Source organism: Euprymna scolopes, chromosome 31 (assembly GCF_053919585.1).
Source record: "Euprymna scolopes isolate OS-2025 chromosome 31, ASM5391958v1, whole genome shotgun sequence".
Taxonomy (NCBI): domain Eukaryota; kingdom Metazoa; phylum Mollusca; class Cephalopoda; order Sepiida; family Sepiolidae; genus Euprymna; species Euprymna scolopes.
Window position 1 is genome coordinate 15,318,542 of NC_136512.1, and position 14,012 is coordinate 15,332,553.

Here is a 14,012-nt window from a genome sequence, read left to right on the forward strand (position 1 = left end):
TCTCAGGAAGTCAGTAGACAGCCTGATCTGGTAGCACCAGGGCTGGGAGATACGGTTAGCTGAACAATAAAAAGCAATGAAAAGACAAATCAGTTCCTTTGTTTTTTTTCTCTGACGCTTTTATCTCCCCTGTGCATGTACTTTTTTTTTTTTCTTTTCCTTACATTTTTTTCAAATCTTTTTATTTAATAATCATTGACAAGTTTTATTGGTCGTATTTTAATTAAAGATTATTGAAATTATTTAAAAAAATTTTTTTTTTTTAAGAATTATTGAAAACGTTTTTTGTATTCATTTTTTTTTTTTTTTAAAGAATTATTGAAAACATTTGAAAAAATCTTTGAAAACTATTTTGGGAATATATATTGGATACAGTTTTTTTATGTTTGCAATTTTGTTATTTTGATTTCAATAATTTCATTTTTATACTTTCATAAACATATATTTATTATATAAATTCAAATAAAAAACTTATTTCTAAAAAAAAAATAAAAAAATAAATAAATAAAAAAAATGTATTTTTATAATTTCTCAAATATATTTCTTATAAAATTTCGGTTCTTGTACAGTTTAATCAAGACATTAAAAAATGAAAATATAAAAAAAAAAAAAAAAAATTTTATATTGTACGTATCTGTTTTGGACTGAAGATCTCCGAAAAAATAAATTCACTTCATTTTATTAAGTAGTTTTTTTTTTGTTTTTTTTTACAGCGGAAAAACACGTTCTTATGAGAGCGCGTTGAAATTAGCCATTATGGAATTTGTTGAACACTCCACATGAGATAACTCCATTTAAAGCGCCGATACTCCCTCCCCATCTTTAATACTAGCTTTTCTTCCTATAAAAAAAAAAAATCGAACCTTTTGCTCGGTATCATAAATTGTTTTTTTTTTTTGTTTTTTTCGCTGTAAAAAAACAAAAAAAAAACTACTTGTTGAAATTTAGTGAAATTTTTTTTCGGAGAACTTTGTTCCATAACGGATACATGCAATATAATTTTTTTTTTTTTTTTTTTTTTTTTGATATTTTCACTTTTTAAATGTCTTGATTAAACTGTACAAGTACCAAAATTTCAAATGAAATAAAAACTTTATTTTGTTAATTGCATTATTTTTATCTGCATAATTTTGTTAATTTTTATTGTATATTTATATATTTTTCAATCATGTTCTTTTATATTTTCAATAAATTGCTTCACAACAGAAATACTGAACAACAATAAAAGTAAAGGAACTGATTTGTCTTGTCATCGCTTCTGGTAGCAGCTACCCTGGAAATTAGGAAGTACATTAACTGACTATTACTGTAAAAACAATTTTTTTTTTTTTAGAGTCAACACCTTAGATTTAAAAAAGAACGTATAGAAATTGAAATCATAAAAGTCAAAATTTATTGAATGCGGACGGACTTACTTTTGTGACAGGGGCATTCTTTTTATAATGTTTTTCTTCTTCTTTAAGAAACCACATCGGAAGGTTCGTATCATCTGTCATATATCTAGAAAGAGAGCAAAACCAACATCACAATTGAGTAGAGTTATTTATAAATATTCACACACATAAGACTTTTTAACCTATTAAAATCAGACACAAGTGAAGCATGCATAGTCCCCCATGAGTGCACAGTGAACGAGGCAGGGTTCAGTACCCCCCCCCCCCATTTAGCCCAAAAAGTACCCCAGGGGACGTCAAATCTTGGTGAAAATGAAAAAAACAGTGCCGTTTTAGGTCTTACCATATGTACATTTGAGTTCTGCACCATGCAAAAAAGAAATGACTAAGTCCATCACCTTAGAATAAGTGTATTTGCCAAATTGATGGTTGAATCAGGTTTAATTTGTGCTCATTTTCGCATTAATATTAATCCCTACTAATCTCTAACTGCATTGAATGGATGCCATAATACCTAGTTCATTGCACCCTATTATAACAAGGGTCCATACAAAATTTCAACCAGATCGGCCAAGTAATTTCCGAGAAAATATGGAACAGACAGATTAAGAAAAGTATAATCACTAGTTGTGCATGGAATGGATAACATAATATTTAGTTTGCTGCACTATTATAACAAAGGTCCATACAAAATTTGAACCAGATCAGCCCAGTAGTTTCCGAGAAAATGTGAAATGGGCAACCAGATTAAGAACAATATAATAAAAATATTCTAAATATATTTCACAAAAAGATTTCATTAATTCTGTAGAAACTATATAAATATACAAGCAATTTATTTGGATGATTTAAAAAAAAAAAAAAAAAAAAAAAAGAAAGAAAATGAAAAAAAGAAAGCAAATAGAACAGCGCTGCATGTGAGATGATGCCACAAAATGTGAGAAGTGTGAAGAGCCAACATTGTCTTCATATTTTCGCCAAGTTTCAGAAAAATCTAATGGATGGGGTAAAAGTTATGGGGTAAAAAGTGTCATTTTTTTGCAATTTTGGGGCATTTGTGACCCCTGAATCCCAGTGAAAATGGAGAAACTGTGCCGTTTCATGTCTTAAGACATGTATATTTGAATTCAGCACCATGGAAAACTACTACATAGACATATATATCAAGTTTTTGAGTAATATATAAAAGAGCTCCAAAAAAGCATGTTAAAAGTTCCAGAGGGATGCGAACCAGAATTTTGCCAGCATCACCCATACTGAATTTATATTAAGAACAATGGCCTCCACATTCTGGCCAAGTTTCAGGAAAATCTAATGGATGGATCAAATGCTATGGGGCAAAAAATGTCATTTTTGGCCATTATGGATAACGGTGCAGTTTCAGGCCTTAACACATGTATATTTGAGTTAATGACTGTGAAAAACCACTATATAGTCAGACAAAGTTTTTGTTGAGAAATATGAAAAAAAAAAGAGCCACAAAAAAAGGGGGCGTTTAGCACTAAAAGTCCCTCGCGACGCGAACCAGAATTTTGCCAGGGTCACTCCTACTGGATTTATATTAAGAACAATGGGATCCACATTTTTACCAAGTTTCAGAAAAATTTAATGGATGGATAAAAAATTATGGAGCAAAACGTGTCATTTTTGGCCATTTTTCTTACCTCTTGAGCCCCTGGAGCACAACAGGAATTCTTGCAAAAAATTTTTTTACTGTGCACATCTATTTAATGAAATACAAGTTGTGGCAAAATTTCCAGAAAAAACTAATGGATCATTATCTAGCAATCGTACAGACTAACGGACGCGATTGAAAACATAGGTCCCTCTCCGATAAATTGGAGGACCAAAAAATTACAATTATTAACAAATATTGTGGATAATTTTTTTTAATCCACTAGCTTTATAAAAATACCTGGCTCTATAAAAAAATATAATAGGTTAAAAATCTTTATATTTAAAATTTGTATTTCTCTGCCTATCTCAATCCAACTTTCTATCTTTAAGTTCCGTTTTTTCTACATTCCTGTCTTCCACTTCTCTTTCGCCCCCACTCAAACTATTCCCCTCTCACTTAAATGCATCGAAAATAATAATGCAAATCGTTCGCCTCTCTTTTCTGATAATAACACTATAAATGTCCTCCCTACCCTTACTTATTTATCCTAGATGAAACCTGGCAAAGTTGACTCCGAAAGAATCAATAATTTGTATCATTCATTTCAGATATTATTCGAGAAGAGACCAACTTTGTGGATGCTGCTTTTGAAGTTTTTTTTACTTTTAGGTAGACAAACACACACAATTGTCTTTTATATAATAGACTAGCAAGGCTACTCGGCATTACCTTGGGTGAAAGTATAACTTTTTTCTAATGTAAAAAAACTATCTTTTTTTTTTTTTTTTTTTATTACATTTTCACCCCAAACAAGGCATATTGCCATTTTGTTGTAGGGGGCTACTATCAGGGGGGACATGAACATCAGGGGTACTGTGCAGGGAGTTGGGCAGCAAGATGTTGTTCACGTTGCACTTGAACTTCTGTATGTCAGTACAGTTGGGGAAGCAGGGACCCGGCAGGGAATTCCAAAGTCTAGCTGCCCTAGGGAAGAAACTACTGAAGTAGAAGGCTCTCTTAAATCTAGGGATCTCTACTGTGAAGGGATGGGATTTAGCTGCTTGTCGGGTTTGTCGGGGGTATTTACGTTGAGGGGGCACAAGTGCTTGTAGTTTGTCAGAGCATTCACAGTTAAAGTACTTGTAGAAAAGGTAGAGGGATGCAACATTTCGTCGATGGGACAGGGGCTGAAGTTTAGATGACAGTTCAAGACCTATCAGATTGGCAACTCTCTTTTGAACCTTGTCTAGGAGCGAGGGACTAGTGGTAGATGCACCAGCCCAAATATGGCAACAATACTCCATAAGTGGGCGAATGGTGTTCTTATAGAGGTATAGATACTTTCGGGTGTTAGTATCTTTCTAGCATGGTAGAGAGAATCTACCTTCTTTGCAGCGGTCCTGGCGATACTCTCGATGTAATTGTTCCAACTCATGTTTCCTGAGAGCGTTAGGCCGAGGAGTTTAATGGATGTACTTTAAGATAAAGTCATTGGGCATTGCTATTGGTGGTAGAGAAGGTTTCTTGTAATTATTGAAGGAAACAAGTTTAGTCTTGGCAGCATTGAATGTGACCATCCATTTATGTCCCCATTCCACTACAGATCGGAGGTCATCCTCTAGTGCTTCTGTCATTTCTTTAGATATGTGTTCATTTGTTTTCCTGTCGTGTCTGTTATAGAGTGTGGGGTCGTCAGCATATATACCCATCTCACAGACAATTTTGTCAGGGAGGTCATTTATGAATATTAGGAATAACAGAGGTCCAAGGATAGACCCCTGAGGCACTCCCGCATTTACATCGTATTGTTTAGATGTACGATCGTCGAGGACAACCTGGATTTTTCTCTTATCTAAGAAGGATTTAATTATGTCATGTATCCTTCCAGTGATACCATATGATCTGATTTTCCTGAGAAGACCTTCATGCCATACCCTGTCAAAAGCCTTAGATATATCTAGAGCTACTGCTCTACCCTCCCCCGCTTTGTCCAGTGACTGGTATGTACATTCTGAGATTACAGTTAGGATGTCTGCTGTTGAATGGGCTTGTCTAAATCCATATTGTTGGTCAGTCAGAAGTTTAGCATCTGTAAGGTGATGGACTAGAGCTTAGTTAATTATTGTCTCAAATATTTTGGTGAAAAGTGGGAGGAGGCTAATGGGGCGATAATTTACTGGATCAGTTCTTTCGCCAGAATTCTTGAAAACTGGTACTACAGAAGCAGTTTTCCAGCAGGCAGGAAAGCAAGATTCATTAAGGCATTTGTTGTAAAGTTTGGAGAGAACTGGAGTTACTTCGGCAGAGCACTTTTTTAATAGCACAGCCGGGATGAGATCAGGTCCACATGCTTTTGCAGTGTCAAGATTTCTTATGATAGCATGCACCTGAGAAGGAGTTATTTTCAGATCGTCTAGTGTGGCGTCTGTCCGCAAAGGAAAGTCAGGGAGGGGGTGGTTGGCAGGGTGCAGTGTGGAGTTGGAGGCAAACCGACTGGCAAGCATGTTAGCCTTCTCAGTTGCAGAGCAAACAACCTCATGATTGTTGGATAGTGGGGGGATTGTTGATTGCCCATTATTTACTACACTGTTGTAGATTTTACAGAAGTCGCGGGTCCCTAATTTCTGTGCTTCGATACATTTTTTGGTGTTTTCAGTAAATTCTCTCTTAGCTGTCGCTATTTCTTTCTTACAGTTACTTCTTTATTCTATATACTTCTGCCTGTTTGAACTGGACTTATGTTGGTTAAATCTGCGGTACGCATGCTGCCTTTGCGCGATGGCGGCTGCACAAGTAGAAGTAAACCATTGGGGAGAGTGGGGCTTGATATAAAATTTCCGTGTGGGGACATGTGCTTCAATTGCTGTTTTGAACCATTCAGTGGCCTCATTTGCGCACTGTTCAGCAGGAAGTAAAAGATATTTTGCCATGGGGCGTCCCTGATGAGATCCCTGATGGCTTCCCAGTCAGCCTTTTTATAATATCTCGTTGTTTTGAGCAGTGGCTCTTCAGTTTTGGCTCTAAAGTTTAGGGCTATTTCAACTATTACCACTGCATGATCGGCGTTCCTAAGTGGGCTGTGGGCATTAGTTACACAGTCATCGGGAACTGTAGTCAGAAACAGATCTAGAAGTGATGCGTATTGTTCTTGCTGGTCTGGGAAACAGGTTGGAAACGTAACCATCTGTGATAAGGAATGAGATATAGAGAAGTTATATGATGTCATACCAGCTGTGTCTGTGTGAGTAGAAAATCCAAGCCAATTGCTGTGATGAACATTGAAGTCACCAAACACGTACTTGTGCGCTAGTGTCGAGGGAAAGTGCTGTATCTATGCTGTCAGAGACTGTTTATTAGGGTACAGTCCTGGGTCAAGGGAGAGCGGTAGAGAAAATAAAAGTAGCTAATGTTATGTTGCATGTTAAGTCTATAAAGCACATAAAGCTTGATCGTCCGATTCTAGTTTAGTTTCTCTAGTCAAGGGGAGGGTGTTCCGAATATATACTCCAAGCCCGTGCATATGTTTGTCAGAGTCCTTACAGGAGAGTGGGAGATATCCAGGCATGTTAAAGTAGTTAGAGGGGATGGAGGAGTGTATGTTAGTCTCACTTAGTGCTAAGATATCCGGGGTGTTTGTTTGGAGAAATGCTTCTCATCATTTAAAAGCAAACGTTGATTTGTTAAGATAAACTTGGAAGATGCCGAGAGATCTATAGATAGAAGAGTTATTTCCCTTTGCATCTGCCTCAATTTTTTTTTTTAAATTGATCAAATTAAAAAATTAAAATGTTAAAAAATTAAAATGTTAAAAAATTAAAATGTTAAAAAATTAAACTATTAAAGAATTAAAAACAATGAAATGTTTACGATTCAACTATTTTTATTCATTTTTTTGTTTGATTTTCTAACGAAAACATTAAATACAATGATTTTATGCAATACGGTATCTTGAAATAGTGCAGAGAGGCATGTTTTAGGATTCTCCCAACTTCAATATGAAAAACAGTCCAACATATAAAGATATTTTCAAAGTTATACACAAATAACATCTACGGTGGATATTTATCTTCCTAACACAGTGATATGATGTGACACAAGGGTTAGAAAATGGGATTGAAAAGCTAATGCCCTAGAGAAAGAGCACCCTCTTCTGCAAAAATAAAAAAAAAATGAAAAAAAAAAATAAAAATAATGCCTGGGGAGCCCAATCAGCAATATACTAATTTCTTTTCAAAAGGAAAAGGAAAAGGCAAAGCCTGGATTGGTGGACTTTCTAGAACTACACTAGACTAGACATACTTTAGCCAAGAGGAAACAAGCCACCTCAACAACAGTCAAGATTCTGTTCGCTTTGGTGCCGAGAGATCTACGTTAACAAATCAACGTCTGCTTTTTTTTTAAATTTAATAAATATACTTAGTCCAATCCTGGCAACATGTAAAACATTAAATAATCACCTGAAAATAAAAGTCGGCAAGGGGGATAACTCAAAGCAAAAAAAAAAAAAGGTGACTGAAATAAAGTTATTTTGAATTGCATATTTGTTCTTACCTATTGTATCCCAATTCTACAATATCTCGTTTCTGTTTCTTGGATTGTACCATTTTGGCAGCAATAGCCAAACCCTCAGCATCCAATTCAGGGGCAGCTGATATTAGAAAGATGAGAGAAAAAAATGAGAAATACTTTGAATTTAAACAAAGAACAAGTGAATTTACTGGAAGCCTGTAAAAATCATGGATTACAATAGAAAAATACAAGCCTGAAAAGTAATATGGTAAAGCTTAAACATGGAAAAGAAAAGGACAAGAAATTCTAGTAAAAAATATAATAAATTTATAACTTGAAATATTGCAGCATTATTTTTTTAAAATTCAATTTAACATTTATGTAATCATATATATATATATATATATATATATATATATATATACACACACAAATAAAATATTAATTATTTACAATTCACTAAGAAAAGATTTGTCATTCTAACATGGAGCTTCCAAAATTGAAACCAGTTTTAATTTGCAAACAAAAAAAAAAAATCTCACTCTTCCCATAATAAAAAAAAAAAACAGAGCTAATGCATATATGCATTTTAAAATAGCTTTAAACAACCTCCCACCCCACCCCCTGTCAAACAATGTTCATAGTAAATCCGTTTACAATAGTCTTGGAATTATTTTAATCCACACTCTGGTACAAGAGTCCAAAGTTTTTTTGGGTTTTTTTTTTTTTCATTTCTTGCAACAATCTATAAAAAAAAAAAAGACATTTTAAAAAATTTATGAATAGATTTTAATTTTCTTCAAAAAAGAATTAAAATAATTCTAAAATGATTGCAATCTGGTTTGTTGTGAACTTTTTCTGAAATAATTTAAGATATTTTATAACGCCCGCTCACATATCTCACGAGGTCTAGTCATCATATATGGCGAAACACATCTGTGGAGATATGTATATCATTCCAAAACCAGATGTATTTAATTCATACCAAGTTTCAATTCATTTATTTTTTTTATGAAATACATCTTTACACTTGTTCCTATTTACTTCCCTCCCCACGAAAGCAGCGTTAGACACAAGGCTGGTTTTAATGTGAGAAAAATCCAGCTTCCCCAAAATAAAAATTGGATAGGAACAAAAAGTAAAATTGTCTCGGTCATGAAGGATTCCTCCTCCACTGACCGAGGACAGAAAAAGTGAAGTATAGTATCAAAACAGATATTACACTTTGCTCCTCGCCAAAAGACGAAGTAATCTTTACACTGGTTACGTTGAATAGCAAAAGACCACTAAACAACTACTCAGAGACATATAAGTTGGAAAGTCTTTCTTTATAAGGAATGAAAAAGAATTTGGAGAACACACAAAAAAAAAAAGATAAAATAAAATGGAGATATGTAAAGTCTGCAAAAATTAAAAAATAAAAACAAAACAAAAGCACTTATTGTAGTTTTAATCAGATTTAAAACACACATGGGAAAATGTCTTATGCTGCCATATTGGATTTCAAAAAGATTCAGTATATGAGTTATGTTCCAAATTGTATTGTTATGATGATTGAACTTATGCATTTGTGACCCGAAAGTTTCATCTCTGTTGCAAGAAAGCAACCCCTGTCATGGACCTGTGTCAGAAGCAAAGACGCATCATTGAATTCCCAACTAAAAGTGCATTGAGAATGGTGGTAACTATGTAGAAAAACTAATTTTGAAGTACAAGAAGTTGTTTGTTTTAATGGTACCACCCCCCCATTTTAATAGTTGAGTTATATATATTACGGTATAGTTACATTGACACACTGGCTCCTGTTGGGTCACTGAAGTGAAGCAATGTTGAACCTGGTCAGTATTAAATGGGTGACCATTTGGGACTTCCAGGTGCTGTATGTGGTTTTTCGCATTGTTTCCAGCCATCCTGGATTTTTCCTTGCCACTGGATTCAAACAATGCCGATTCAGGAGAGGTGTGGTTGGGGAATTACACATGCAGCTGCCCCTACAGGGAGTATCCTTTGTCTTTTAAGACTGAAGGGAGACATCGATATATATATATTGAATTTATTAAATTTTATATTGCAAGGGAGGTTTCAAAAGTAAAGCCTTACAAATATATATATATATATATATTTGTAAGGCTTTATATATATATATATATTTGTAAGGCTTTACTTTTGAAACCTCCCTTGCCATATAAAATTTAATAAATTCAAAATATTGGCCTTTATTAATTTTATTCACAAAAATGTTTTTTTTATCTTGTCACTATTTCTTCATTTCTAATGTCAGACATGTTGAATCTTTCTTTCCAAAAAATGAAAAGTCCTTTTTAATTCAAATGTCTTTTTGCTGTAGCATCTTTTAGTCCCCCTAAAAATGGTAGAATAACCAGTCTAGGTCTACTAAGATGCACATTTTATAGAGAAATTTTTTTTTTTTCTTTTAAATTTTTAAGCGGAAATTTTACACTTTGAGTTATTACTTGATGTTAATTGATTAATAATGAAGAAATAATGCATGTTTAATATGGAGGATAGAAACATGCACTGTATTTACAGAACTTATTTTCATAAACAATTCGAAATAATTAATTTCAAGTAAAACCAATGATATCTACTTAATTTTCGTGTCAAAGTAACAAACATATCCAAAAATTATGAAAAACGATAAGATAGAAAATTAATTATTAATGAAAATGGTTTTCGAAGACAATTAAAATTGAGTTTTGCTAAATTGGCCTAAGATTTTTTATCTTTTAAATCTATATTTCTGATGTCAGACATGTTGGACCTTTCTTTAATAAAAAAAAAAAAAAAAAAGGCAAAGTTTTTTTTTAGTTCAAATGTCTTTTTTACTGTAGCATCTTTTTGTCCCCCTAAAAATGGTAAAATAACCAATCTAGGTCTACTAAGATGCGCAATTTATAGAGAAAATATTTTTTTGTTAATTTTTAACAGGAAATTTTACACTTTGATCTTAATTGATTATTAATGAAGAAATAATGTATGTTAAATATGGAGGATAGAAACACGCACTTGGAGTTGCATAATTAATGCATGTATTTATCTTTGATAAAACTCAAAGGACATAACTTTCTCTCATAAACAATTTCTGGCACTTCTTTGTTATTAGAGCGAAATGGGAAAGTTTTTTAGTCCAAATGTCAGAATCATCTAATATATATATATATATATATATATATATATATATATATATATATATATACATACAGATGTATACATATATATAGGAGCCAATAAGAGTGGAAAATGAAGTCACCAAAACTATATATTCGTATATATAAAATGATTCATTTATTTAATAAGGATATACATACATTTAGTTGGGGGATAAAGGGGACTCTTTATACCAAGGTATTTCGAAGCCTAATGCTTCTCATCAGAATGTAATTAACGAGCAATGTAGTGAATAAATGACAAAAGCCTATATTCAAAAATGATGTCAGACACACGTTATAAGGTATTTACAGCTTCTTTTCCAATTTTTGGATTCTAATCATGTCAAAACGCACTTTATTTCCTTTTGATAGATTGATTGTTGCTATTTCGTCTGAGGAGTTAAGGGCAAAATAGATTCACTGATTGATATAATAATTAAATGATTGATTTTGCGCTACAAAACAGATACTGTCAAGAATTGTGAATGTCAACTGAATTAAAGGAATAAATTATAAGATGGTCAACATCATGAACATTGGAATACAGTCTTTTGTCACTTATTCACTCTATATATATATATATATATATATATGTGTATATATATATATATATATATATATATATATACACATATATACATACTATATATATATATATATATATATATATTATAGGAGCCAATAAGAGTGGAAAATGAAGTCACAAAAACTATATATTTGTATATATAGAATGATCCATCTATTTAATAAGGTTATACATACACATAGTTGGGGGATAAAGGGGACTCTTTATACCAAGATATTTCGAAGCCTAATGCTTCTCATCAGAAGAGTAGAGAAGATGCTAGGTGACATAATGGGGATGTGACATCTAGCGAGGGATTCATCAGGAATGAAATAAATCAATAAAATCCCACCCGTGTGCCCGATAGTACTGGTCAGTATGCAAGACTTCTAGACATTTTTTTCACAACTTCCCCTGAGCCATGTTTATGTTCCGTTCTATCTTTCCTGGGATCCTCCAATCACACAGTTGTATCAGTTAAGATAAAAATGAATACAATAAGTCTTCAGTTACCTCCACCGTACTGTACATCGATACTCTATGGCTAACTGGGATAGCTTCCGTCTATTCATATCTGATCTACCTCTGCATTCCATGTTTAAAAAGGATGTATCCTCTATAGTATCAGATCTGACCGAATGGTTAATTGTAGGCATAGACAGATTCATACCATCCAAAAAATTCCAACAAAAACCTAACAGCCAGCCATAGTTCTCCCCAGAATGTGCTGCTGCCATCGCGCACAGAAATCACTTTTTCCATAGCTACCAACGTAATACATGTACTGAGACTAAAGCTGCCTTCAGGACTGCCAGCAACCACTGTAAAAGAGTAATAAAAAAATGCAAGAGAGCTACATGCTCAGTCCGTCAAATCCAAAGTAGCTGATCAGCGGCTTGGTTCCCACCAGTTTTGGCAAATAGCAAACAGGATCCTGAACAGATGCGTGCGTTCTATCCCAATCATCATCAACGGACCTGAGGTCATCTCATCAGCATCAGACAAGGCCAAACTATTCGCCGAGAACTTTTCAGCTAATTCTACCCTATGCGACGAAGGCCATCAACTCCCCATATTTCCTCCTACAACAGACAACACACTATCCAACATACAAATATCTGTGCACGAGGTCGCCAAACTAATCAAGAACCTTGATTCCAGTAAAGCAACTGGCCCAGACGGCATTCCAATTATAGTGTTGAAAAAGCTTCGACCAGAACTTGCTCCCATACTTACAAAACTGTTTAAGCGTTGCTTTAAGGAGAAGTGCTTTCCAATACCCTGGAAAACCTCGTCAGTATGCCCTGTATTTAAGAATTTAAGAACTCAGGTGATAAGTCATCTACCTCTCAGTACAGACCAATAAGTCTCTTGTGTGTCATGAGTAAGTTACTGGAATCCATATTAAATAAAGAAGTAGTCAAAACCACCTCAGCAGAAATAACCTTCTTAGTGACATGCAATATGGTTTCCGTTCTGCTAGATCTACAGCTGATGTGCTAACAGTTATATCCCATAGGATTAGTGAATCTCTCGACAAAGGCTTCCTTTCTAGGGCAATTGCTCTTGACATATCAAAGGCCTTCGATAAGGTTTGGCATAAGGGCCTACTTCACAAGATTTCCAGCTACGGTATAACTGGAAATGTTTTCTCATTAATTAAATCATTTATCTCTGATAGGTTCATAAAAGTAGTGGTTGATGGGCAGCAATCAGAGGCCCACAGTATTAATGCTGGAGTCTCCCCGGGGTCAATCCTGGGCCCAACTCTCTTCCTGTTCTACATCAATGATCTCCCAAAACACATAATTCATTCGTTGACATCTATGCTGATGACACGACCATCTACGGCAACACATCAAAGGCCATAAATGACAAAGCTCTCTCTGATTCCTTCTCCTCTGATCTTGAGTGCGTGGTTCAGTGGGGGAAGAGATGGCTGGTTACTTTTAATGCATCTAAAACCAAGCTCCTAACTTTACATCATCAACGCTCTGTTCCTCATCTAGCATCAATTGAAATGGATGGCTCTCGTCTTGGAGAGGCTTCATGTTTTGACAAGCTCCTGGGTTTGACCTTTACTCCTGATCTGAAATGGAACACATATCAAGTCTGTTGCCCGGGCCACTGGGAAAATGGTGGGATTCTTCTACCGCTCCAGAAGGTATTTTATTACTGATGCAATTCTCTATCTCTATAAAAGCCAAGTACGTCCAAAGATGGAGTACTGCTGCCACATCTTGGCTGGAGCTTCAAAAAACAGCATATCCTGCCTTGACAAAGTACAAAATAGACTTTGTGGCTTAGTGGGGGATGCTCTCTTCTCTTCCCTGCAACCTCTCTCCCACAGAACAGACGTTGCGAGCCTGTTTTATGGTTATTTCCATGGAAAGTGCTCGTCCGAGCTCCGATCTCCCCCCCTCGCCAATCCTTTATGATAAACACCCATCTAGCTAAAACCACTGTCAGTAATTTCCCCCACTCTTTATCTGTGCCTAAATCAAAACGTAGATTCCGTGAACATAGCTTTTTTCTGAGAAGTGCACGCCTGTGGAATTCTCTTCCGTTTGCCTGTTTCCCACCTGACTACAACTTGGACGTCTTCAAGTCCAACATAAACAAATTCCTGATTAATCGCCCCTTAAGTAAGACACTTTATCAAATATCCCATACCAACTATTACTACGATATTATCCCTTTGATTATTGTACACAAAATAACCCTTATCCCGAGTGGCTTCCGGGCCTTGATAAGTG

At 34.6% G+C, this 14,012-nt stretch overlaps 1 protein-coding gene across 1 annotated transcript in view; it reads right to left on the reverse strand.

Annotated features, from left to right (window-relative positions):
* LOC145255644 (pre-rRNA 2'-O-ribose RNA methyltransferase FTSJ3-like) overlaps positions 1–14,012 on the reverse strand; it is a 113,939-nt gene that overhangs the window by 11,910 nt on the left and 88,017 nt on the right. Inside the window, exons 14-15 of the mRNA XM_080114184.1 lie at positions 7,564–7,660; positions 1,416–1,500 (exon numbers count right to left, since the gene is read on the reverse strand). Coding sequence (XP_079970310.1) covers positions 1,416–1,500; positions 7,564–7,660 — 182 coding nt within the window. The remainder of the gene's footprint in view (positions 1–1,415; positions 1,501–7,563; positions 7,661–14,012) is intronic.